The sequence below is a fragment of the Microtus oregoni genome, unplaced genomic scaffold, assembly GCF_018167655.1.
Source record: "Microtus oregoni isolate MIOR12 unplaced genomic scaffold, Mior012 000022F_ref0000154, whole genome shotgun sequence".
NCBI lineage: Eukaryota > Metazoa > Chordata > Mammalia > Rodentia > Cricetidae > Microtus > Microtus oregoni.
In genome coordinates, this window is record NW_024543081.1 from 14,502,936 (window position 1) to 14,528,224 (window position 25,289).

The window sequence follows — 25,289 nt, forward strand, 5'->3', positions numbered from 1 at the left end:
ATGGGGGTAGGAATAGGTTTTTCCACACCTGGCTGTGTCCCCTCGGTGTTCTCTGGGTCTTGACTTCCTCTTCTGCGGACAACAGGCGCAATAATCCGACTGTGGGAGAGTTTACCTGGGGATGTGTGTGTCTGCTTGGTGTCTTCTGAATGCTCGAGAGGCCCTTCCCAGCCTGCCAGGATTGAGTGGCAGGTGGCAGAAGCTCAAGGCACCCAGGCTCCCTGTCCCTCAAGCCTCAAGGGAAGAAAGGAGGCAGAATTTGAGAGCAGAGCTGCTCCATCCCTGGGCCCTATTCCCGCAGCTCTTCCCCAGCCTTCTGTGTTGGTGCAATCCTCAGGCCACACTGAGGCAAAGTGGTCCTCATGCCTCCGGTTTCCAGGCCACATATTTAGGGAAGGGGTCTCCTCTCACCTGGCCCAGCCCAAGGCCTGGATTACCCTCAAGGACAACCTGGGGCTGCATGCCCATTCTGACCCTGTGACAGTGACCGAGTCAGGGGGATGCCCCTTTATCTGAGCAGTCCTGGGCCTCTCCCTGGAGCCAGGAGTTTCAAGGTAGGGTTCTTTCTCAGGAACACCACAAGAAACCCTGAGGAGCCCCCTCATCCTATCTGCTTCCTTCTCACCTGGCCCCCACCTGCTCCCGGCCACTCAGGGAGGACAGTCCCTCTTCCCCTGGAGAGGTTCCTCGGTGGAAGTGCTTTTAAGCCAAACCGCTTTGCCCAGTTAGGTGCTTGGGAGCTGGCAGGAGGCAGAGGGGGGTTGTTGACTTCTCTTTCCTTAAAGACTTTTAGCACCGAAACGTGTGATAAAAGTAACTGTGTAATTAGGAATTAATCTCTCACTCTTGAAAGCGATGTCTTACTTGGGGCCTGAGGGAAGTCAGCCCCGTGGTTACTCACCCACTCAGCAGCTTGTTAGGAGCTAGGACCAGGGGCTCAGAGACCACTTTCCTGGTGACAGGAGGAGGGGATGGCTTTTAGCACAGAGTGGGTGGGGTTATTCACAATAGGTTGAGTGTCTCCAGGGTGTAGGCAGCAGGTGAAGCTGGCCATGAAGGTCAGAGGCATGCCTAGTGCCACACTGTGTTTGGGGGTGGCTGCAGGTGCTGTTGCTGTTGGCCCACCTCCCTGCACCCTGTTCTGGGAATAGAACCCAGGGCTTTGCACATGGTAGGCAAGCTCTCTGCCCCTGTGCTGCAGCCCAGCCTTGCTGCTCCAGCTCCCAGATGTCTCTGTGTTCTCTTGGGGCTCCTGGACCGCCCTGTTACTACTTTCCCCCTCTTTTCATCTTTCCTGGATCAGTTCTTGAGTGAATGAGCAGTCTGAGTCTTCGACTCAGAAGAGGGGACTCCATCCCTGCTAGGAAGTGTGGGCTTGTGAGGAGGCAGAACAGGGGGTGATGGTGCAGAGAGAGAAGAGCCGTTAAGAAGACAGAAAGGAGGGGAGTGAGGTGTTTGCCTAAGGTGTCCTTGAACCTTGCTTGGCACCTAGGGCACTGAAGGTAGGAGCAGGGAAGAGGGGCAAGGCCAGCCTGGGGACAGCCTTAAAGGCTGTGGTCAGGAGTCTGACCTTTTTTCTGAGAGCAATGGGAGCCATGGAAGGTTTTAGGGAAGCACAGCTCCACTGGAGACTTAGATTTGCGATGTGGCTGGGCTGGGGGGAGGGGAAAGCAGGAGACAGGAGAACAGGAGGGAGGCTGTCACAGCTGTCAGAAGACAGGGACAGTGACGTAGTATCAGCAGGGATGGTAGAGATGGCAGCAGCTGTCCCAGGTTGGACTTGCTGGTGCAAGAGTCTCTGTCAGGATGGTGAGGTTCCTAGGGCAGAAACTTAAACTCATAGCCCGTGTCTCCCAGTCAAGTGTTCTTCCCTGTCCCTCCCACACATGTCCAACATCCTTTTGGTCATGTTCCGCTCTGGGAAGAATGAAAGCTTCTAGCTTCTCCACTGTGCACCTAATGTGTGCTTCTTATCCCCAAATAAATTTGACTGTACTCCTCCCTGAGACAGGAAACAGCCATAGCAGAATGTTCCAATGGGGTCATGGGGCATAGAAGTCTTAAGAGGAACAAAGCTTTAGTGTTCTGTTCATGTTGTTAAGAACTTGGTAATATCACATTTTCAGTGGGCTGCCAGGAAGCTAGGAATTCAGATTTTGATAATAAATTCTACAAGAACTTTCATGGGGGGGGGGAGTGGAGGGTTTTGTTGTTTGTTTGTTTGTTTGTTTGTTTTGAGAGCCTGAGGGATGCACAGATGGGTCTCAGGAAATTTTGCAGCTCATTGTGAGGGTGTGCTCCTGCCCGAAGCCCTAGAGGGTGAGGTCCAGGGTGGAGGGCAGGGGCTGGGCTAGTGTGCAGCATCTATCTAGGTTTGTTCTGTCTGAGCTTTGAGGGTTCTAATGTGCTTCTGGCTGCAGCTGCTCTGCATCTTCTAGGGAGCCAGAGTGGAGGGGTTTGCTGAGTCTGAGGCCAAGCCTGTGCGTCCCATCAACTTCCCACTGCGAGGAGGTGTTCAGCCTGTTGTTTACTAGCTGGGCCTTGGTGATATCCAGCTGCAGCCCACATGCCATCCAGCATCCAGGCAGCTTGTCTCTTCTCCCTGGTTGTGGGAGACAGTGTCAGAGAACATCCCACCAAGATGCTGAACCTCTCGTGGCAGCCGTATCCCAGGCCCTGTGCTTTGCCCAGTGCTGATCATCCAGGCTGTGGCCCTGGGGGCTCTGGACGGGAAACACTGGAGCACGTGACCTTGTGGGGCCTGGAGTTGGGGACAGGCAGGGGGTGTCCTGAAGACTCCCTTGCTGAGGCTGCTCCAGAGCAGGACTCTCTCCAAGGTTGACAGAGGCAGGTTCAGCATAGTGGCTGCACTCAAATTTGGGGGTGGGAGGGGGCTTAGGCAGATGGATACAAAGAGTCGGCAGGATAGGGCCCAGACAGCCCTCAGACAGCCCCCGATTTTCTGCCTATCTCTACCTCTCAAACTTGCATTTTAAAAAAATGTTTCACAGGGGTAGGAATGGCTCCATGTTCCCTCTGTCCTGAGCTAGGCAGGTGTGCCACCTAGGGTTTTGGGCACAGTCCATGGGAATCTCCTCTCCCACACCCCCAAGCAAAATGTACACAGCACTCCCTCACGACCAGATCCAGAGAACCTGCGTCGGCGGGAAGAGGGTCTGTGGAGTGGGTGAACGCTGCAGGGTGTCTCCCCCTTGCCCGGGGTGTGTATGTGCGTGTGCTCATGTGCCAGAGCAAAAACATGCCAGGGTGAACACCCAAGTGTGTGTGCGTGTGTGTGTGCCAGCATGTGCCGCCCCCACAGTGCCTCCGTCACAAGCGTCCCCCAGCTGCTGGGAGAGCTCTTTCTACACAATATGAAAATGACAGTTTGGTTCTCCCACGCATGGAATCCTCACGCGGCCTGCTCCCTACTGCCTGCTCAGGGCCTCTCTTGTTCTCCCCCACGGCCAGGTCTCAGCCTTACCCTCTCTGCTGGCCTTTCCTTCTTCTCCCTTCTTCTTCCTCTCCTCAAATCTTTGTCTGTGACTCTAATCTCTGTCACTGTTTTTGAGGTCACCCCTCTCTAAATTTAGGCTAAAGCAGGAGCGCGTGTGTCTGAGGGTGTCCATATGCGAGTGTGTGCGTAGATGAGCAAGCTCAGGTGTGTACGCGTGGGGGTCGTGTGCACAGAGTGGAGCCTGCCAGAGAGCTAGGTGTGGACAGAGCCGGGAATGGACTGGGGCATCTCAGGTGAGGCAGCTTTCGCTCAATTACTCCTCCAGCGACAGGAGGGGGCGGTGGCTCACAACAGTTGGACAGGTTTATTGGGTGTGTAGGAAAGCCTTCATTTCCCACCCACACTGGTGACATATGGAGCCAGCAGCCATGCTGGAGCCAGGGTGAGATGAGGGAGACTCTACTGAGTGACACCTGAGGTCGGTTGTTGAGGGGATCTTTGAGCCAGGGGGAGGATGGTGGTGTCCCAGCAGTTGACATCTGACTGGCGTATAGACCTCTGTGTGGGTCTTCAAGATCTGCTCTGTGTGAGATCTGGGAAGGCTCCCTGGAAGAGGCTACTGCCAGGAAAGCCCTGCAGGGCAAGTGGAATGAGGAGCAGAGCAGAGAGGGGACTAGGGAAGTGTGACGCTCCAAGGCTGTCTCTGTGTGAGTCACCGTGCCCAGCAGGCTTGGGCTTGAGACATTTTGGGTCCATGGTACTGACATTGGTCTGGCGCATTCTGGAATCAGTGTGGAAAAGCTTCTGAGGCTCCAGCGCTGTGTGCGGGAGAACGGCTAGCTCAAGCATGATTTCATCACAGACAAGGGGGTGGCTCCTCCAGGAGGAAGAGACCCCTGAGAAAGGTTTTTGGTTGGCTGAGGAGTGTCTGTGAGCCTGGAATGTGTTTGACCAGTTACAGCGTTCCTCAGCACCCTACGAATACAGAATGCCTGTCATGTCTTGGAGATGCGCCGCCAGATGCCTCGGGCTGCTGTGACGTGGGCAGAGAGGAGGCTGGCCCTGTGCGATGCTTGGCTTTAACCTTCTCTCTCTTACCCTCTTGCTTTCTTACTGGGACTTTGTTTCCCGGCTTGGTGGGTCCCTCTTAGGCCCTTATCTGTGACGGAGGCTTGATAAAGCTACCATTGATGTCAGTGACACCCAGTTTCTATGTGATACCAACCTGAGGTCCCTCAGCTCTCTAGGTTTAATCTGATGGCCAAGCATCCACATTGGAAGAGAAGGGCTGATATAAGTCAGGGGTCAGATGGATAGGGTCTAGAGGGTGGGGGGCCACCTGGCATGGTGCTGACTCTATAGTGGGGACCTGTCTCTGTTTCTTCCACTTCCACTCCTGACTGTACCTGCAGCCTCCCTGTGACAGGTGCGTTGCTGCTGCTAACCCTGCTTACAAGGAGACTGGAACCAATCACAGCTCGATCTTGGTCCCTTTCCTCACTGTTCTAGCGAGCGTGGGTGGCTGGGTGGTCCCACCCTGGGACCTGGTCCTGAGTATTTTCTATACTGTCCCTCATTCTCTCCTTTCTTCATAGGATGGTTGAATACTCTCTGGACCTTCAGAACATCAACCTGTCAGCTATCCGCACTGTGCGTGTCCTGAGGCCCCTCAAAGCCATCAACCGTGTACCCAGTGAGTTGGACCTCTCTGCCCACACATCACTGCCTGCCCAGCTTGCCCTGTTTATTTACTCAGAGAAGATAGATTAGTTCCTTCCTGGGCCAGATCTATGCTCATGGTGCTGGGCAGATATCACGTTGTTCCCACTGAACTCATGGGCCAGCATGTGGTACCCAGAAGTGCTGGGGAGGGGGACTGACTTGATGACTCTGAGTTCTCAAATAACTTGGATTTCAGCACTTGGGAAGTCTGACTGTTCTGGAAGAAAAGGTTACTTGGGGGTGGTTCATACAGACTGTCAAAAGGGGCTTGTGTAAGAAAAGAGATTAGCCTGAGGGAGAATGAGTTTAGTCCTTTGCTGGGAAGCCCGTCATGGCTGGCTTAGAACTTGAATCTGTCACTTACTTACCCATAGGATTGTCTACTCATTTGCACACCCACCTTCCTATCCATTCACACGTTTGTCTATCCATCCACCCACACCCATCCACCCATCCATACAGCCACCCATCCATCCACCCACCCACTCATCCATCCACCCATCCATCCATCCATCCATCCACCCATCTATCCATTCATCCACCCACCCACTCATCTATCTATCCACCCACCTAACTATCCATCCACCCACCCACTCATTTATCCACCCACCTATCCATCCATCCACCCACCCACTCATCTATCTATCCACCCACCCACCTATCCATTCATCCACCCACCCACTCATCTATCTATCCACCCACCTAACTATCCATCCACCCACCCACTCATTTATCCACCCACCTATCCATCCATCCACCCACCCACTCACCTTCTGTTCATCCATTCACCCCTCTACTCACCTGTTCATGAATGCATGCATCCACCTACCCCCACTCACCTACCTACTCACCTATCTATCCAACTGCTACTCATTTACTCATCTATCTATACAGTCATCCTTCTATATGTTCACCCAACCATCTACTCACTTTCTATCCATCCATCCATCATCCATCCATCCATCTATTCATCCATCCATCCATCCATCCATCCACTCACCTATCCACTCATCTGTATCCCTCTACTACCCATCCACCACCTATCTATCTAGTTATCCATCCATCCATCCATCCATCTAGTCATCCATCCATCCATCCATCCATCCATCTATTCATCCATCCATCCATCCATCCATCCATCCATCCACTCACCTATCCACTCATCTGTATCCCTCTACTACCCATCCACCACCTATCTATCTATCTATCTATCTATCTATCTATCTACCAGCTCACACATAAACCTATCTATTCATTTGCCCCACTTTCTGTCTCTCCACCTAGTTATCTATTCACCTATCATAGCCATATACCTGTCCATCCATGCCAAACCCAACTTAAATTGAGAGGTTGCTTGAGGTCTGCTCTATATTGCCCAGTCTGTATTCCCTTGATGTTTTTAACCTTACAATCATTCAAAGAGGAATCTGGTCTATTCTTATTTGGGGGATGAAGAAACAGCCTTGAAGACCTGGTTCCCTGATCAAGGAAGGATGCAACTGCCAGCAAGTAGCAGATGTAGGATGCCTCCTCCACTGCCCTATGTTAGGAGTGGGAAGATAGGGAAGGGAAGGAGGAGGATATAGACTTGGGACTTTCAGATCTGTTTGGGAAGGCCAGGAACTGTTCTTCCTCTCTCATGTCTGTGTGCTTAGTGTACATGTATGTACGTGCATTTGCATGTGTGTGTACATGCCTGCATGCATGGAGGCCTGAGGTTGATGCCAAAGAATTTTCTTTGATCACTTTCTACCTTATTCTTTGAGACAACTTCTTAACTGAACCCAGAGCTCACCAGTTTGCTCTGTTTCTGCCTTCTGAGGGCTAGAATTGCAGGCAGGCTGCCAGGATAGCCTGACTTTTCCATGGATCCTGGGGACTGGAACTCTGGTTTTCATGCTTGAGAGGAAAGCACTTTACCCACTGAGCTGTCTCCTCAACCTGACACAGGGTAGATCTCAGCCATTTCATTCCTAGAACTGTGGAAGGAACCTCTCAAACACGTGGGAGATGCACATGCTCAATAAACACATCTCTGCATCCTCTTGTGCTGCTAAGGCCCAGACAGTGGTGCCTTGGGCCCAGCCAAGCTCAGGATGCAGCATGGGGAAGAGCATCTGAGCTGAGATCCATGAAACCTGGGAATGAACTGGTAGTGGGAAAGACCGGCGAGGCGAAGGGGAGTGGGGCATGGTCAGAGCGAAAGTCTAGAAGTCACTAGCCTCTGCCTGTTGGGGATCCCAGGTACTGGCTGCTGCAGGTGCCAGATAAATATCAGGGAGTGGGGCTGAGGCTGGGGGGGATAGGAGAGGTCATCAGGAGGGTGTTTCAGACATGGCCCTGGCAGGAAGGTGGGGTGAGCTGGTCTGAGAAGCTGCTCCAGTGGCTAGAAAGCGATGGCTAATGCTGGGCAGGGCAGAGGGAGGGAGGAGGTACCCATGAGTCCAGGTCTGAGAGTCATCGGCATTCGCTTTAAAACACTGAGGGCCTCAGCACTGAGATCCCAGAGCAGGGGCCCTCTTTCCTGGCCTCACCTGCAATGTTTCTATTTCTGTCCCGGGGACAGCAGTTGTAGCTGCCTTCTTCTAGACTGTGTTTCTGGCATGGAGCCTACAAGCCTGGTTACTTCAGAGGCGAGGGGCCTGTGGCAGGGTATTCTTATCCATAAGGGCGTTAGTACAGGATCTCACGCCATGGTCTTCGTCAGGCCTGGGATCTGACAACGATGGGGCAGGCATTCGAAGAAATGTTAGTGAACGGGAGAAGGCCCAAAGGGATAGGATGGACATATAGGGGTGGGTCTTTCTCTTGCTGGATGTTTTCTGGACCTCTGTGTGTGGATATGGAGATCTGTATGTATTCCCAGGAGAACATGTATGCACACATGTGAGTGCGTGCAGATGGGTGTGCATGGGAGGAAATGTGTATATGTTATGTCACGGTGTCTGTCCCTCATGGGAGCATCTGTGGAACCTGGGCCACCCTGGATGGCTGTGTACAGAGCTTGTTAAGTGGCTTGGGACTAAGGTGGCTACTCCATGACCCAAGCAGCAGTTTGCCTGTTCTCTGGAGAAGGGCAAGGATCAGTCTTAAGCCCAACATCCCTGTGTTTCTGGAAGTTCCAATTACCGAGGCTCTGTGCACAGATAGCCAAGGGAGGCTGTAGGTCTTTCCGCAGGACCTTCTAACAGCTAATGGCCCCCCTGGGAACCCTCAGAAGCCTGCTCAGCTGACAGTCACCTCTCCCAGAGTCCAGCATTGTGGAGATGCTGAGGGTACGAGCCCCCAGGAGCCAAAATACCACCAGGCTGAGTAAACAGCTATGTTCCTGGGGGAAAAAAAACCTCTCCCTGTCTTCCTTTCCTTCCCCCTCCTCTCTCCCCTCTCTTCCTCATTCTCTTCCTTCTCCTCCTCCTCATTCCCTCTCCTCTCTTCTCTTCCTCCTTCTCCCCCTCCTCCCCTTTCCTCTTTCTTCTCTTTTTCCTCCATCTCTGCCTCCTCCTTTTTATTTTTATTTTGAGACAGGATTTCTCTGCATAGTCCTGGCTTTCCTGGAACTTAGTAGACCAGGCTGTCCTTGAATTCACAGAGTTCCTTCTGCCCCTGCCTCCTGAATGCTGGGATCAAAGGTGCGTACCACCACACCTGGCTTGAACTCACCTTCTTAAGTAAACTCCAGGAATTCATGGCGGTTAGAATATGGAGATCCCCGAAGTCCAACAACTGAGCCCCTCTTTCTGTAGGAAAGCCTTATTTGTCCCTGGTTGCCCTGTGTTTCACGAGGAGTTACCAGGTAATGTGTGACCTGGAGGGGCCTGGACTCATTAGCTATGTCCACCTTGGTATGTGTTCAGCTGTAGCCTGCAGCTCTCTATTTAACCACTAGGTGGCAAGCTAGAGAGCTAGCCCTGGGCAGTCAAATGATTAGTGATTAATTGGGAAATCAGGGAGGGAGGTTACCAGAACCTTTCTAAAGGTAGTGGAGAATAGAATACCAACATGCTCCCAGAAAGACTCAGCTGGAGGTCAGAGAGTATCAGTCCTGTTCTTCACTCTTCTGTGATGTGGGCCTCAGTTTCCCTGCAGGCACAAAGCAGAGGAGCTGAATTAACTGTATGGTTCTCAGCTCTGCACAGGGTTGGTAGAGGACCCAGAAGTCAGGGCTCTCCTCACAGAGTTTTTCCAGTATGTCCCTCAGCTTCTTCTTAGCTCCAGCCCTGGACAGATATGGGGAAGGAGACAGAGGTTAAGGAGAGAGGCCCTGCCTCTGTCTGTGCCTCACCTCAGTAACCACAGTGTTTCCCTGAGCCCCCTTGGTTGAGTCCTTTCAAAGAGAAAGATTGTTTTTTACCTCCAGTTAGAAGCTTGAGCAGTCACCACAGAGCATGGAGCCAGTCCATGCTGTAGCTCGATGTTGCATTCCAAGCGAGGCTGTTGCAAGGGAGTCTGCTTGGAGGACTTTGAGCAACCTCCCGGGTCCTGAGCTGTACCTGGGCTGGCAGGTGCTGGCTCTGTCACAACTCACCTCACCATAAGGGATCCTGGGTGTGCCTGGGCTGTCTGAACAGAATGAAGAAGATGCTTCAAGATGCCCTTGGATGCCGTGAGAGAAACATCGGCAGTGCTGCAGGCACTCGAGCTGCAGGTCTCTCCACTGTACTGTCAGCCCCTGGTTCCGGTTCAGCAAACCCTAGCCCCCTTGTCTTGGAATCCTCCGACTAGAAAGCTGAGTTAATCTTACCAACATCTGTCTTGTGTGGCTGAAATGGCATGGTGTGCTTGGAGAACTTCCTGCAGAATGTCGGGTGTCAGAAGTGATGGGCAGCTTCTGTGATGAGGACCAGGGAGGGGGTCTTGGAGACATCTTAGCAGAGGCTCATCTTAGAAGAGTTCATCCAGGACTCAGAGGTCTCAGGACGTGGGCGGGCATTCCTGCAGAGTGCGATACTGCGACATCCTCGGACTGCTGTGGTAGCTCAGGGAGGGGCATGCTGGGAGGGGTGAGAATTTACCTCTTATCACCTATACTGACTTGTGTTGTTACTGTTACCCACCTCCTCACATGGCTCTCCATGCACAAACGACAGGATGGAAATTGGTAGAGTTATCTCCACTCCCTTGCTGGAGGATTCAAAGACAGGAACATAGCGGGAAGGGGCGGCTTACATCTGGAATTTAAAGATAAATGGCTGGAGTACATCAGGTGTTGGGCTGAGCCCCTCACAGTCTCACGGGGCTGTTACTCCATCCTCTGATAAACTATAGGATGTTGGGATTGTGTTGTATCCGTTTTACAGGTGGGGAATTGGAGACTCACTTTGTGGGGGTGCTGAGCTCTCTGTTGACTGAGATGAGGCAGTAGCAAGTACAGGGGACGTACCTGCCCTTCCTATCCAGATAGGATCCCAGATGGATCGCTGTCAGGCCGACTGTCTTGAGAAGGGACAGGAAGACCGAGGGGTCCTTTTTGAAAGAACTTAGGGAGTTTTATTTGGGACAGGGTCTGGGAGAAAGAAAAAATGTGGGTCAGACATGGACATTTTGTTTCTTTCTCTGGAGCGTGTGGCTCCTTGGACTCAGGGAAGGCAGGAGGGATGCCGTGAGCTGACCATCTCTGGGTGCATCTGGGATTCCAAGGTTTCCTGTCCTTGGTCCATATGAACTCTCTCCTCTTGGGGTACAAAAGCCTGCGGGAGGGAGAGAGATGAGGCAGGGGCCCTACTGCCAAGAGCTGCTGTCTTCTTTGAAGAGGAGGGTGGAGAACCCTTGGCCAGATGTCTGGTGGGAGCCCAAAGGGATCATAGGATGTGCCGGGGGTAGGGTCAGGGCAGTCAGTTCAGGGTCAAGGGCTGAGTCGCGCTCTAGAAATCCTGAAGAAGGTTGGGTAGGACACAGGCGGTAAGAATAGGTCAGTGTATTGGCCTCTTGACTGCTCTTCATCTGAAGTACGATTGCCTGGGGTCGCTACGCCAGGCTTCAAGCTAGGTACAGGCTTAAAGCAAAGATTCGTGCATAACCCCTCACTGCTGGCTGACACCTGCGCCCCAGACGCTGGGCCAGGGTCCAGGGTCAGGGCTAAGGAGATTCACAGGGGAAGGGTGATGGGACCACAGAATGATGAGGGTTGTTTGAGACACTGTGGGTGGGCACACGCTGCTCTGGGGGAGGGACTCGGGGCATGTGGGATGAAGAAGATGGGGTGCTCTGTGACTTACTGTCTGCCTTCAACCCACAGGCCCCTTCCCGGCCGGGCTGGTGCCAGCAATTGTGACCCTGGCAGTCCGACCGTCTGCTGCCTGGCCCGGCCTCCTAGCCCCTGTTGTGCCTCTGATTAGTTGGCTTGGCAGTGGCAGGGCAGCAGACGGCTTCTCCTTGCGCTCAGCACCTTCCTCTCCTGGCTGCTCGGTGCTCTTGGCCAACCTGGCCAGATCAGAAAGTATGCAGCCTTGGGGGCCGGGCCACAGCCATGGCACACCTTTCTCCCTCTGCTTTCCCCCCACCCCGGCAATGGGTTGTGCCCCTGACTGAGGCTGGCACATGTCCTGTGATTTCTGCTTGAACTGGCCTGGTAGAGTGGCCGAGCTAATCTGGCCTGACAGCCCCTGTCTGTGGAGCACCTTGGGCCTGGAGAGGAGATACCGGCTAGGAAGTGAACCTCCCTCTTGCCATCTCATCCGTGGCCACCAAGGGACCTTCCAGCTTCTCTTGCAGCGGAGGACCTGCTCGGGGTCTCCATCTCTTAGGGTTGGGGTGGAGCTGTTGTAGTCATTTCCCTGCCTGGAACCTGTCACTATGGTACCAGTTTTGATGCCATCTAGACCATCTACCCTGAAGCTACTCACGTCACATTCCTGGACCAGACCCTTCTTTCCTGAGCCCAGTGGGGGAATGGGGCGGACTGGAGGGGGAGACAGGGAGGAAGTGGGAGTGGCTTGTCTCTTAAAGGGACAGAGCAGAACATTATTTTTATTATTTAATTTTAGTTAATTAACTTTTGGGGGGTGAGGTTTCAAGACAGGGCTTTTCTGTAGCTTTGGAGCCTGTCCTGGAACTAGCTCTTGTAGACCAGCCTGGCCTCGAACTCACAGAGATCCATCCCCCTGCCTCTGTCTCCCAAGAGTGCTGGGATTAAACGCATGCACCACCGCCACCTGGCTTAGTTAATTAACTTTTGAGATAGGGTTTTCCTCTGTAGCTCAGGCCGGCCTAAAATTTGAGGTACTCTTCTTCCCCTCAGTCACCCTAAGCAGAAGAATTACAAATATTTTTCATCAATCCAACCTCATCTGGTTTGATATTTTTTTAAAAGCTGATGAGTCCGTGGGGCCCAGAGCAGTGTATGGTGGTGGGAGGCCTCTTGTGTAGTAGCTGTGGAGGGGGAACATCCATTTACCTATGACTCTTTCTTTAAATCTGTTTACTTTTGTCCTTATGGGCCTTCTGTTTGCATGTATGTCTGTGCACTGTGTGTATGCCGAATGCCTAGAAAGGCCAGAGTGGGCATCAGATCCCGTGGAACTGGAGTTTCAGATGGTTCTGACCTGGTATGTGGGTTCTGGGTTCTCTGGAAAAGCAGTCTGTGTCCTTAACTGCTGAGTCATCTCTCCAGCCCCCACCATTAGTCTTTCATTCTTTGCCCTGTTGTCTCCTGGAGGGGCTGTTGCTCTGGGCAGGATCCAGGCAGGACTGGGGAATGTGGGCCTTGCATGCAGACTTGCCTGGGTCCCGAAGCTAGATCCAGAACAGAGGAGGACTGAGCCTAGGGAAGTCATTCAGGGTGGTAAGCATTTTACAAAGGAGGAGTGGGCTCAAGTCAGGTATCAGCCCATTCCCAGGACAGAGAGAACCAGGGGAGTGAGATGCCCTTCTGAGTATGTGCTAGCCAGGAGGGAAGCAGGAAACTGGGTCTGTAGTGGCATGGGCCAGGCCTGCCTCCAGGAGTGGACCCACAGCCATCCTCACAGGAACGTTTGGAATGGGCTGTGGGCTGAGCTGTAGAAGATGTGTGTGCGTGTGTGCATGTGTGTGTGAGTGCGCGCACGCGTGTGTGTATGTATGTATATATACAAGCTCTCAGATCAAATACATGTGCACACATGGGACCGGCCTGCCTATAAATGAGGCTCCTACAGCAACCGTGGCCCCAGAGGCATACACCCAGCTGGGACCAGAACTTCACTCTTTATCTGGTCTGTGATGGATCTACATCAGATGTCCTGCATCCTCTGTCTCTTACTGACTGGGGAACAGGTCCTGAGCTACAGTCTTGGGGCCAATGGCTCCTGATCCAGGCTTATGGCGCCCAAAGAAAGCCCAGCCTAAGAGAGAGAGATTGTGGTTGGGGAGGGGGTAGCAATGCTAGAGGATGCCACTTTTGACCAGGTATGGCGAGAACCCAGGAAGGCTGCCTGGAGGAGGAGAAAGCATGTCGAGAGAGAAGTCCCATGCACCTACCCTTCCCTCAGGCCCCCTTTCCCATGTCTTCTTACCCAGGTCCCCCTTCTCTGTCTTCGTTTCTTTCTGCTCTTCTGTTTATGTCTCTGTTTTTGCTTCTTCTCACCTCTTCTTTCTCATGTGCCTTGCACTAGGGCACTGGAGGAAGAGCATCAGTGTCCTGCCAGTCTTGGCTACTTACTATACCGAGTGTGTAAAAGAAGGTTTATCCAGGTTCCTCAGGGCCTTGCCTGACTCCTAATCCTGTAGTCTCAATTCCCTGGGCAGCCATGGATGAATTCAATTTGTGCTAAATTCATAATTACCTAATTACACCTTGCCTCTGTAGCCCTGGGACTCCCCAGGCCCTGAAGAGCCCTGGGAGGGAAGCTGGGCCCCTGGGCAGAGGGGAACGGAGGGAAAGGGCTGCTTTTCAGGGAATGGAACAAGCAGCTCAGAATCTCAATATCCTGGAGAACAAGGGAAATGTAATTAATTGAGCAACAAAGGCCACCCTTGGGAGCAGCCAGGAGTAGTCAGGCTGGCGTGGTGCTAGTGAGTTGCGGAGTGAGGGGAGCCTGTGGCCTCCTCAAGGCAGTTCTGGTCCAGCCTTCTCTCCATCAGCTGCCTCTGCGTGGACCCTAGGACTGCATTTCCCAGAGTTCAGGGCGACTCAAGGGCTGTGCCTGCTCCGAGATCTGCCGATGACAGTGGCCCAGGTCTCTACAGTAACCCCAGGTCTGTCTCCAGACTGCTCTGTGTGTTCACAAGCTATACTTCTTCTCAGCTCCCCCTGGCAGATTCTTCACATCCTGTAGGGCCCAGCACTACCGCATCCTCCCTACAAATGTGTCCTTGGCGGTGGTCCTTTTGCTCAACACTGCTGTCCCTGACCCCTGCTGCTGGGCTGTGAGCTCTGAGGGGGAATTCTCAGCATTGCGGTGACACTCTACTGCTTGATAAATGCATGCCTGCATGCATGCATGCATGGATGAATGATTGCGATCCCAGAAAGGCCTGAAGTTGGCTGATTGGAGTCCTTTGGTCTGTTTTGGGGAGCATGCAGTAACCTGTTTTGTTTTTTGTCTCCCCCAGTATGTACCCCTTGTTTCCATGTTGGGGTGGATATAAAGCAATGGGGTGCTGAGCCTTGGCTCTGGCTGTTCTCAGTTGGATGATGCAGCCTGCCAGGGAGCCCCAGTGCTTTTCCTGAGTGGACTCTGACCTAGTTTTGTGGGGAGGAAAGATGGGGGTGGACATTAATTATTGATTGGAAATTACTCCACGCTGAGTGTGTGATGCAAATCCACGATAATTATCCTCATTAATAACTACCTCAGCATCTCACTGGGGTAAATCACAATCCAACAGGACCAACTCTCCTACTTGTCATTCTTTACTCCTCCCCCTCCAACCTTCCTCTCTTTTCCAGTCTTGTTCACGAGCAGGCATCCAACAAACGTTGACGCTTATCTTGCGGATTAGGCCCCGATGGCTTCTGGGAATACTGAGGCGATTCAGACACAGACCCTGTCCCCAGGACAGGAAGGCAGACAGATAAATATTCCTTAGGGTCAGATGTTGATTCAAATAAGCCCTCTCAGGGTTGTATAGCATACAAACTTAACTGTACAAGGCGGCCTAGGCTAGGAGCTGTGGAGATTGCCTAGAGCAGGGGAGTAGAGGGTTGGACGAGAAAAGGTCTGGATCACTCTGCAGAATGAGATGTCTCAGGGCTGGCTATGGTGAATGAATAGGTGTTTGATAGGGTACTTAAAGAAGAGCCATCAGCAGAGGTAAGAGGATTGGTCATAGGAATAGGGCTAGACTCAGTATTGGGCCACAGTTTGAATTCGCATCCTTCTGTTTCTTAGCAATGGGTCTCCAGCCTGTTCTTTGAATCTCCTGTACGAAGCAGAGACACCATTGCCAGTCTCAGGTGGTTACTGTGAAGGCTGAAGGAGAGCCTGAACAGACTCTCCATGTGCTCTAACTGTGCTAAACAGCTAAACATGCTCTTGTGCACAGCCCCACGAGAGCACTCGTCACCTGAAAGAGGGCTCCATAAATGTCTGCTGCTTCACCCAGGATCTCATGGAAGTGCCTCAGGGCCCAGAGCCATTTTCCTGACTCTGTGGGTGCAGGGACAGATATGGACGAGTGAGGTGTCCTCTGGCAATCCCAGCAGGAGCAAGAGACTCCATCTCTCCTCCAGCCATCCCTTCCGCTTTTTGACCTGTTCTCTTGGCTTCTCTGATGCCTCCTTCTCTGCCGTTCCTCTCCCAGGCATGCGGATCCTGGTGAACCTCCTGCTCGACACGCTGCCCATGCTGGGCAATGTGCTCCTGCTCTGTTTCTTCGTCTTCTTCATCTTCGGCATCATTGGCGTGCAGCTGTGGGCGGGCTTGCTGCGGAACCGCTGCTTCCTGGAGGAGAACTTCACCATGTGAGTTTTCTACCCTGTCTGAATTAGGCTTCCTACTGCTGTGATCAAACACTGAGACCAGAAGTGCCTTGGAGAGAAAAGGGTTTGTCTCATCTTACAGCTCATAGTCCATCATCCAGGGAAGTCAGGACAGGAAGTAAGGTAGGAACCTCTGGCAGGAGCTGATGCAGAGGCCATGGAGGGCTGCTTCTTACTGGCTTGCTCCTTGTGGCTTGCTCAGCCTGCTTTCTAATAGAGTTCAGTACCGCCAGCCCAGGAGTGGTAGGCTCCACACTGAGTCCTCCACATCAGTCATCAGTAGAAAATGTCCTACATATCTGCCGACAAGCCAATCCGATGGAAACATTTTCTCATTAAGATTCCCTCTTTTCAGAAGACCCTAGCTTGTGTCAAGGTGCTATAAAAAACTAGCCAGCACCCCTCACTCCTACCCTCATTCCCACCCTTCTCTGCTCCTGTTGACTCTGACCCACCTCTTACTAACTCATTTGCTAACTGAGAATCAGGCCAGCAAAATAGGAATGGCCAGTTTGGGAAGGCTGGATAGGAAGAGAGAGGGAGGTCTGGATATTGAAAAGGATAGAAAGTTTCAGAGCCCAGAACCCAAGGAGGTGTGTGTGTTGTGTGTGTGTGTGTTGTGCATGTGTGTTGTGTGTGTTGTGCATATGTGTTGTGCGTGTGTGTTGTGTGTGTTGTGCGTGTGTGGTGTGTGTGTGTGTGTTGTGCATGTGTGTTGTGTGTGTGTGTGTGTGTTGTGTGCCACCACAGGATCAGCTCACAACCTGCTGCTGGGTCCAGAGTGGGAGCCAGGTACCCCCAAGGCAGAATGTCAATATCTGCTTAAAAGACAGGTTTAATTTCTGAAAGCGATGTCTTTAGAATCCCTTCTTTCTAAGTGATGAGGACTACCCAGTGCATGTGCACACTCTATGCGATTGGAAGAAAGCTTTCTACAAGCCATTGGGCTGCTGCTGCTTGCCAGGCTCCAGGGAGGCGGAAATGAAATAGCAACCGTGTCTGGTTTATCCTGGCAGATGTACCCAGGGTCTGCCCTTAGTTGAGCTAGGGCACCCATAGGGAGCATCAGGCTAGGGTTGGTTGCTCAGGCTCTTCTGGATGTGTGGAGTAGGGACACTGCCTAAGTTGGGGTCAGTTTCCTTTTTCAGGGTTCAGAATGTTAGGTGTAATGCAATGTAATGGGAGGTAAAAGTTGTTTAGGGACATTGCTATGCTGTGGGGAATGGTGGGGTACCTGGGTAGGCCAGGGAAGGGACACCTTGCTGGGTGAGGGCCCCATGGATAGTGGAAGAGGGCCTTTTCCACTTCTGTGAGCACTCAACAGAGACCAGTAGTCAGGGGCAGGAAGCGGGGAAGGCTTCACAGAGTAGCATGTGTGTGAGCTCTTGGCGTTGAGTGTTGCTAGCACATCCATGCCCCCTCCTGTCCCATGTGGATCTTTTACAGCATTCTGTGACTGGCCCTGTCATGTCACAGACATGCTCAGCCTTCATGTCACCTTCTGCCGGAGGATCACTTTCTCGTCCCCAAGCAGTGGACACACTCTCTGCTAAACTTCTTTGTTGGCTGATCTTCTCCTGCAATGGTCCCATTTGTCAGCTTGAGGATTTGGGAAATCTCTGGAGCAGTTGCATATTTGGTCTTGGGGGGACCCTCGGATGTGAGTTCTCCCCAAGACCAGGAATCGTTGGTCTTCACTGTTTTCTCAGGACCTGAAACAGAGCCCTAATTTCTTCACTATGAATGAATGAGGGACTGTTAAGATGATAGCATGAATGAGATCATGAATGAATGAATGGATGGATGGATGGAGAGTGAATGAGTGAATGAGTGAATGCGAACACTGCACAGAGGCGGGCTGGGAAGAAGGCTGGTTCTCCTTGGCTTTGCAGCAGGAGAGTCTATGTGCTGGTTAGAGGTTGACTGTTTCCTTGTCCTGTCCAGACCCTGAGAAGTGGCTTCAACCCTGCTTTGGCTAAGATGGGGGAAGATGGGGGCACAGAGCTGTGGACGTGCCTGGGCCTCAGTGTTAAAGGGGCCCAGTGTGTAGCTGGTCCACCTGGAAGAGGAGCTCCAAATATGAGCGGAGCGAGGGGACCGTAGGGCAAGGCTGGGGGACTCCCCTGAGCTCTGAGAGCTCATGCTCTCAGGACAGGGGGCCTTGACTTACAGGCCTCACTGGTAGAGGCTGACCATACTTCAGGCATGGGAAGAGAGCAAGGCCAAGGGTGTGACAGAGCCTTCCACCATTGCTGTGCAGGTGGGGGACTGAAGCAATGGAGTCGGAACTTCAGGGTCAAATTCTGCTTCTGCCACCTGCTAGCCATGTGGCTTCTGCAACTTCGTTCCTCAGTGTCTCTACCGCAGAGTTGTTTTGGGAATGCCCCCAAATTAGAAAATGTGGAACGTTAGGATGGTGTCTGACCTCACGAAGCACTGAGCAGGAGTGAGCCATTGTATGACGTCATGTGTGTTCCTCTAGCCTGGGAAGTTCCGTGTGTGTGTGTGTGTGTGCACGCACACATGCGCGTGTGCATGCGTGTGCGTGAGACCGTTTATTTATTGGGAAGGCACTGGAATGGCACCTGCAATCCTGGGTGTGTGAGTGTGAGCTCATCTCAGTCTGGTGCCACAGATGACGGATGGCAGCCCTAACTAAATGATCACTGAGTGGCAAGGTGGGCCTGGATCTGGTCTTGGAGAAAGACAGCTGGTGTTCACGGGTTTCTTGGTACACGCTGGACACTGTGCTCATCAGGACCAGTTTGGTTTCCTTCCAACATCCTGTGAGAGAAGCAGATTATTCTTATCTGCTGGCCTGTGGGAACGTGTTTATGGCCAGTGCACACATGTGTACATGTGTGTAGAGGCCAGAGGCCAATGTTTGGGGGTCTTCTTGATTGTGCTCCACCTTATTCTATTTTATTTTGAGACAGCGTCTCTCACTGAAACTAGAATTGACTGATTTGGCTGAAAGAGCTGGCTCGCAGACTCTGGGACCCTCATGTCTAACCTCCCTGGCACTGGGGTTATAGGCACAAATCACCATGACTGGTTTATATAAAGGCGGTGGGGATCTGAACTCAGGTCCTTATGCAAAGCAAGCGCTTGACCAGCTAAGTCTGGCAGCAGCAGAGCCCTGAGAACCCCAGGAGAGGGGCTCAGCCACACTATAGAGGAGGGAGGGCTGGGGGTGGGCAAGTGTGGGATCAGGGCTGGGCTGTCCATGCTATTGACTGGTCATCTGAACTGGTATCTGGGTGTAGGCTGGCCTCTGGCACAGCTGCCCTGGGGTTTCTGAATTCATGGAGTAGGGCTGGCAGAAGAGCACCAGGGGGAAGGCTGACAGGAGGGTCTTCAGTAATGGCAAGTGGTCATCACCTACAGATGGAGGTGAGCTCATCACTCCTTAATGCTAGCTGCACTGACCCCCGAGTCCTAGACCTTCCGAGTCTCTCCATCCATCACTTGTAGAGCCAGGGACACCACCTCCCGTCTGGGTTGATGTCCACAGTGAACTGGAAACCTTGAAGAATTGTGACTTTAAGATGTCTTTTGGTTTGCAGGAGTGATTAAATCCAAAAAAAGAACAGATTGAAACAAAAACTTTGCAATACACACATCTACCAGAGAACTCAAATCCAGGACATAAAAAGAATGACTATACACCGCTAAGAAAGCAAAGAGGATCCAATTAAAAATGGCCCAAAAGACCTTACCAGAGACCTCTCAAGGGGCTGCAGGAGTGGCGGATGAGTAGTTGAAGAGGCCCTTCTCCTTCCAGGTCTTAAGGGGGTTGTAATTGAAATGACAGTGAGGTACCACAGCACCCCACCAGGATGGTTTAAATGAGAAGGACCATTATTGCCACAGACACAGAGCAAGCGATGGATGTTCTGCTGTGCTCAGGGAGCTCTTGGTGGATCATCAGGGTGGTTTCAGGATGCATTGTGAAAGGCTGGACAGACCCAGTGCTAAACACACCCTTGGCTTGCCAGGTGGTACCCAGGGGCTTTGCTCAGAAGAAAGGCTTGCTGGATAGGGCCAATGGGGTAGCTCTACTGGCAGAGCATTATCTTAGCATGCATGAGGCTCCAGGGTTCAGCCTTCAGCACTACAAAGAAAAAAGAAAGTTACAGCCATTGAGCGTTAGCTGGGAGTGGTAGCTCACACCTGCAGTTCCTGTGTTCATGATGCTTTGGCAGAAAGACCTTAGGAAGTCAGTCACCTTTGCTTACAAATACCCCCCCCCATGTACATGTGCGTACACACACACACACACACACACACACACACACACAGAGAGAGAGAGAGAGAGAGAGAGAGAGAGAGAGAGATGACTTGTGCCCACTCAAGCATGTGGACAAGAGTAGTTCTGAATCATAAGGGCCCCATACCCAGAAATGACCCAAATTGACAGTTGGATAAGTAATAGCAGTGTGCTTGCTCACGCAGTGAACACACTCATAGGTAAGAGTCCCAAGGAGCGGCTGTTTAACTCTGTCTGCTAATGGTGTTTTTGAGCAGCAAAAACTTGGCCCCCAATCCCCTTCAGTTTTCTAATGTATTGAACTAATCTCAGAGCCTGAGTTCAGAAAAAAACATTCTCAAAAGATTTCTGGCTTCATCTTTCAGTCTGGCCTACTCTATCACAAAGAATTTTGCTTGTGGCGCATGATGGGTGCGGTGACGTCAGGGTTGATTTGTTTAATGCATATTCAGCCTTTCCAGAACCACGTGGGGGCATGGTCCGGTCATTCTGCAGGGGATCAAGGTGATGTTTGTATTAGAAGCAGGTGGTCGTGAACCTTTGTGGGGTTGGTTGTGACATTTTGATTGTTAAAGGACGTTGATGAATTGCCTTCCACAGGGGTGGTGCAGTTAATGCTCCCACCAACAGTGTGAGTGACTGTTTACGTTTTTCACACTTTGGTAGAGAACCTTGGGGTGACCATTCATATGAGAGGAGGCAATGTTGGTGTTATTTCTGTATGTTTTTTTTTTTTTGTTTTTGCTTTTGTTTTATGAGACAGGGTGTCTCTGTATCCTTGGCTGCCCTGGAACTTGCTATGTTGACCAACCAGCCTTGAACTTACATAGATCCTCCTGCCTCTGCCTCCTGAGTGCTGAGATTAAAGGCATGCACCACCACTACCCTAAACTTGATTGCTTTTTTCTCCTTCCTTCCTTCCCCTTTGTCTTTAATTAAATTAGATTAATATTTTTTGACACAGCATTTCCAAACAGGTGTACTGACATGTACCTATGTTCTCAGCACTCAGGAGGCAGAAATCACAGGATCTAGAGTTTAAAGTCATTGTTAGCTTTACAGAAAGTTCAAGGACAGCCTGAGCTACATGAGACCTGTCTCAAGCAACCAGCCAATCAAGAAAGGAAAGCATCGTGCCATTCAGTTCAGGCTGACCATGAACTTAACACTTATCCTAGACTAGCCCCAAACTCATAATCCTCCTGCGTCAGCCTCCTGAGTGTTGACTTTTGTGTTTGCCTTAAGACACATCTCTGTCTCTGGGTGTTGTGGTCTCCACTAAGGCCCCTGTTCTATAGAACAGCACATTAGACTCATTACTTGTCTCAGAGTCCTCCAGTTTCCACTTACCTTTTTATTTTGAAGCCCTGCCTGGATGGTTTTTCCTTGAACTGTCTAGCTGGGTTCCATAGCTAAGATCACAATGGGATATCATTTGTGATTGTGTGGTGGGCCAAGCTTATGACCAAGTATCATAGATGAGTTAATCCAGGCCCAGGGATGGAAGACACCAGTCCAGGGCCACACACTTCCTCATCTGCTGGTCAGCAAAATGCAGTGGCTGCTAGCTGAGTTCTTTCTCTGTCCTTTCCAAACACGGTGGCCTGGACCAGTCAGGAAGCTGGGTGGCATCTGTCCCAGGCCACTGTGTAGCTCAGGGAGCCCTGACTTAGCTCTGTGGAGGGGAGGATCCTCCGGGGAAGGTTTCTCAGAGGAGAGAATCGTGGAAAGGGATCACAGTAGACCCGTAGAGACTTTTGTGATCATAACGGAAGTGGGAGGCTTTGTGGTGGTGGTGCACACCTTTAATCCCAGGACTCGGGAGGCAGAGACAGGCGGATCTCTATGAGTTTGAGGCCAGCCTAGTCTACAAGAGCTAGTTCCAGGACAGGCTTCAAAGCTACAGAGAAACCCTCTCTCGAAAAACCAAAATAAAATAAGATAAAATAAGAAGTGGGAAAGAGTGTCTCAGGAAGGGACTACATGTTCCTGAGCCTGGAGGCGGTAATGGGGCCTTATATCAGTCTTGCCACAGCATGGCCTTTCTTTACCTGGTACACCTGGCAGTGACTCTCCCCTGTCGTTCTTTGATTGCTCTTTTCTATGGCAGACAAGGGGATGTGGCCCTACCCCCTTATTACCAGCCTGAGGAGGATGACGAGATGCCCTTTATCTGCTCCCTGTCGGGGGACAACGGCATCATGGGCTGTCACGAGATTCCCCCACTGAAGGAGCAGGGCCGAGAATGCTGCCTGTCCAAAGATGATGTGTATGACTTTGGGGCGGGGCGCCAAGACCTGAACGCCAGCGGCCTCTGCGTCAACTGGAACCGCTACTACAACGTCTGCCGCACGGGCAATGCCAACCCGCACAAGGGCGCCATCAACTTTGACAACATCGGCTATGCCTGGATTGTGATCTTCCAGGTGAGAACATTCAGGCCCAGGACTGGTCGGCCAGCAGTGGGTGACCTGGCTGGCAGCCTTACTCAGCAGGTAAAGTCTTGAGCTGGACTTGGTCATTCACTCCTTGAGAGCTGTCCAACATGCTGGTGGGCTAGGCTTCATCCTGCTCACTTTGTGGGCAGGAAACTCAAGGTTTGAAGGAGGAAACCATGCCTGTTGGCCAAGGAGTCTGCGGTGGCTAAATAGCGAGTCAAGATTTCTATCCACTTGGGGCTCCCCTCTAAACCTTTGCTCCTTACAGATGCCCAAGTGGGTTGGGTCAGAGCAGGGAGTTCTGTTCACAGAAGCAGGGCGTGACTCTGTTGGAAGGTCTGGGCTGAGCCAAAGCAAGGCCCACCATGCTAAGGAAAGTCATTGCAAGAACAATGACAACTGGGGCCAGGCCTGGGCGGAGCCTGACTGGCTGGCATAGAAGATGCTTTCGCCCTGGGGCCATTGTACCCATGCAGCCGTTTTACAGACCATTGTGGCTCCTGTACCAACTCCTTCTCTGTACTCTTGAGGGAACGAGGCATGGTTCTTTCAGGAAACAGGGGCTGTAGGACATTGGGGGTCTTGTTTCTGCCTCGGTCTTCTATTCAATACTGAATGTACTCTTCACTTTGGGTGCACTGTGCTAACAAACCCCTTCCCTTGGGTGCCTGACAACAAGTCAGTGCTGTGAGTGGGGATGCCAGCCCCTGTACCGTGAGGCTCCGCTGTCCTCAGAAGGAAGAGGAGAAGGAGAGCAGAGGAGGGCAGGGGGCTCCCACTCTGCTCTTGGAAGGATCATAACAGAGATTCAGAGCTGGGCAGCAACTGAACTCGTGCTCAGTCACTGTGTTTTGGGTCTCTTGGTTGGTCAGCCCAGAGGGTGGAGGCTGCTCAATGCTTTGCCACAAGCCAAGGTGAGGCCGAGCCAGGGAGGCCCCAGTGCTTAGCCTGTCCCTCCCCAGGTGGCTCTTAGTCTCTGAATGGCGGTCAGATGACCTGCCACACCTCAGCCCCGCTGTGAGCTCTGCTGTCAGTGTATGGAAGAAGTCAGTGTGCTTAAATCCAGGGTTCTCTGCTTCTCCATCGTGTGGGAGTCCCTGCTCCCCTCCTGCCTGGCAGCGTGATGTTGTAACACCAGTGTCTCTTTGAACCTTGGTTTCTGTATCCATGCTGCCCCCTACCCCAGCCCTTGGGGTGCACAGGAGGGCCCAGTGTCTTAGACTCCACCCTCTCCTCGTGCTGGCTGCAGGTGATCACGCTGGAAGGCTGGGTGGAGATCATGTACTACGTGATGGATGCACACTCTTTCTACAACTTCATCTACTTCATCCTGCTCATCATAGTAAGTATCAGGGCAAGTTCAGGACCGTGGACCACAGCACTAGGTCTGGGTGGAAGGGAGAGGAGGGGTGGGCAGTCCCCAGGGAGCCCTCTGGGCTAGGGGAGCCTGGTGAGACAGGAGGCAGCCAGAGGCGTAGGCATCCGTCTCCAAGGAGGGAATATTTTAAATGCAGCCAAGCAGCCAGTGATTGAAGGGGCTCATCAGGGCTGTGGCTGGGAGCATTCATCACTTCCCCTTGCCTTCACTTCTCATCTCTCTACATTAACTTCTGCCCCATTGATTCTGCTTGTCTTTCTCTGCCCCTATCTCCAGGAATACATTCTTCCAGGGTCTTACCCAGGGGTATAGTTCCAAAATGGAGCTTCCCAGGGGTACCATTTGGTCCCCATTTTTCTTGGGGAAGTCAAGATGCTTTGACTGATTGCATGAACCTCGTTCCTAGGCAAGACATAGGGTGGGAGGTTGGCTTTGGTGGAGCTCTGGGAAAGTCTTTGAACTCTGGATTCTCTGCAGCTCTGTCTGTGGCCAGGTGATGGAGGCAGGGGTCTCTCTGCCCTTCTAGGTTAGCACTTCCTGTCCCTGCTTTCCAATGTCCACCTTGTCCTGCCTGCCTGTGGCTTCTCCCTTAGCATAATCTGCAGAGGCCAGGCCTCTGGGAGAGCTGTGTTTGCTCCCCAGCATGAAGGCTGAGTTCTGCAGCTTACTGGTGGTGGGGGAAGGCAAGCTTGGCTCCCATGAGGAACACCCTGACTGAGGAGTTTGGAGAGACTGGCTGCTGACCAGAGACACACCTGCTGTGATGTAACTCCAGTGGTTTCCTGGGGATCCTGAGGCCTTGGACTCAGGAGAGACCATGGAGGAAAGAAAGAAGGGCCAAGATTTCATTCTGCTTCACTGGCTATTCAGAAACATTTTCAACAGAACATCCCAGAAAGATGGGCTGAGTTCTAGGGACAGAGCAGGGATCCTGGCCCCGCCCCACTCCAAGGAGCTCACAGTCTGGGAAGGAAGGGCTGACAGGTGACAGTGACATATAGAACCTTAGGTAGAAAGACGCCCATAAGGCTGGAGGATGCAGGTAATTTCCTGGAGGAAGGCAGGATGCTCAGTCCTCTGCCACAGGAAGCCATTGACTCATGGTATGATTTGAGGCAGGCCACTCA

At 52.1% G+C, this 25,289-nt stretch overlaps 1 protein-coding gene across 7 annotated transcripts in view; it reads left to right on the forward strand.

Annotated features, from left to right (window-relative positions):
- Positions 1–25,289, forward strand: part of Cacna1i (calcium voltage-gated channel subunit alpha1 I) — a 114,589-nt gene that overhangs the window by 45,818 nt on the left and 43,482 nt on the right. For all 7 annotated transcript variants that reach the window (XM_041671728.1, XM_041671733.1, XM_041671729.1 and 4 more), the window contains exons 5-8: positions 5,053–5,150; positions 15,899–16,058; positions 22,457–22,772; positions 24,034–24,126. In XM_041671728.1, coding sequence (XP_041527662.1) covers positions 5,053–5,150; positions 15,899–16,058; positions 22,457–22,772; positions 24,034–24,126 — 667 coding nt within the window. The remainder of the gene's footprint in view (positions 1–5,052; positions 5,151–15,898; positions 16,059–22,456; positions 22,773–24,033; positions 24,127–25,289) is intronic.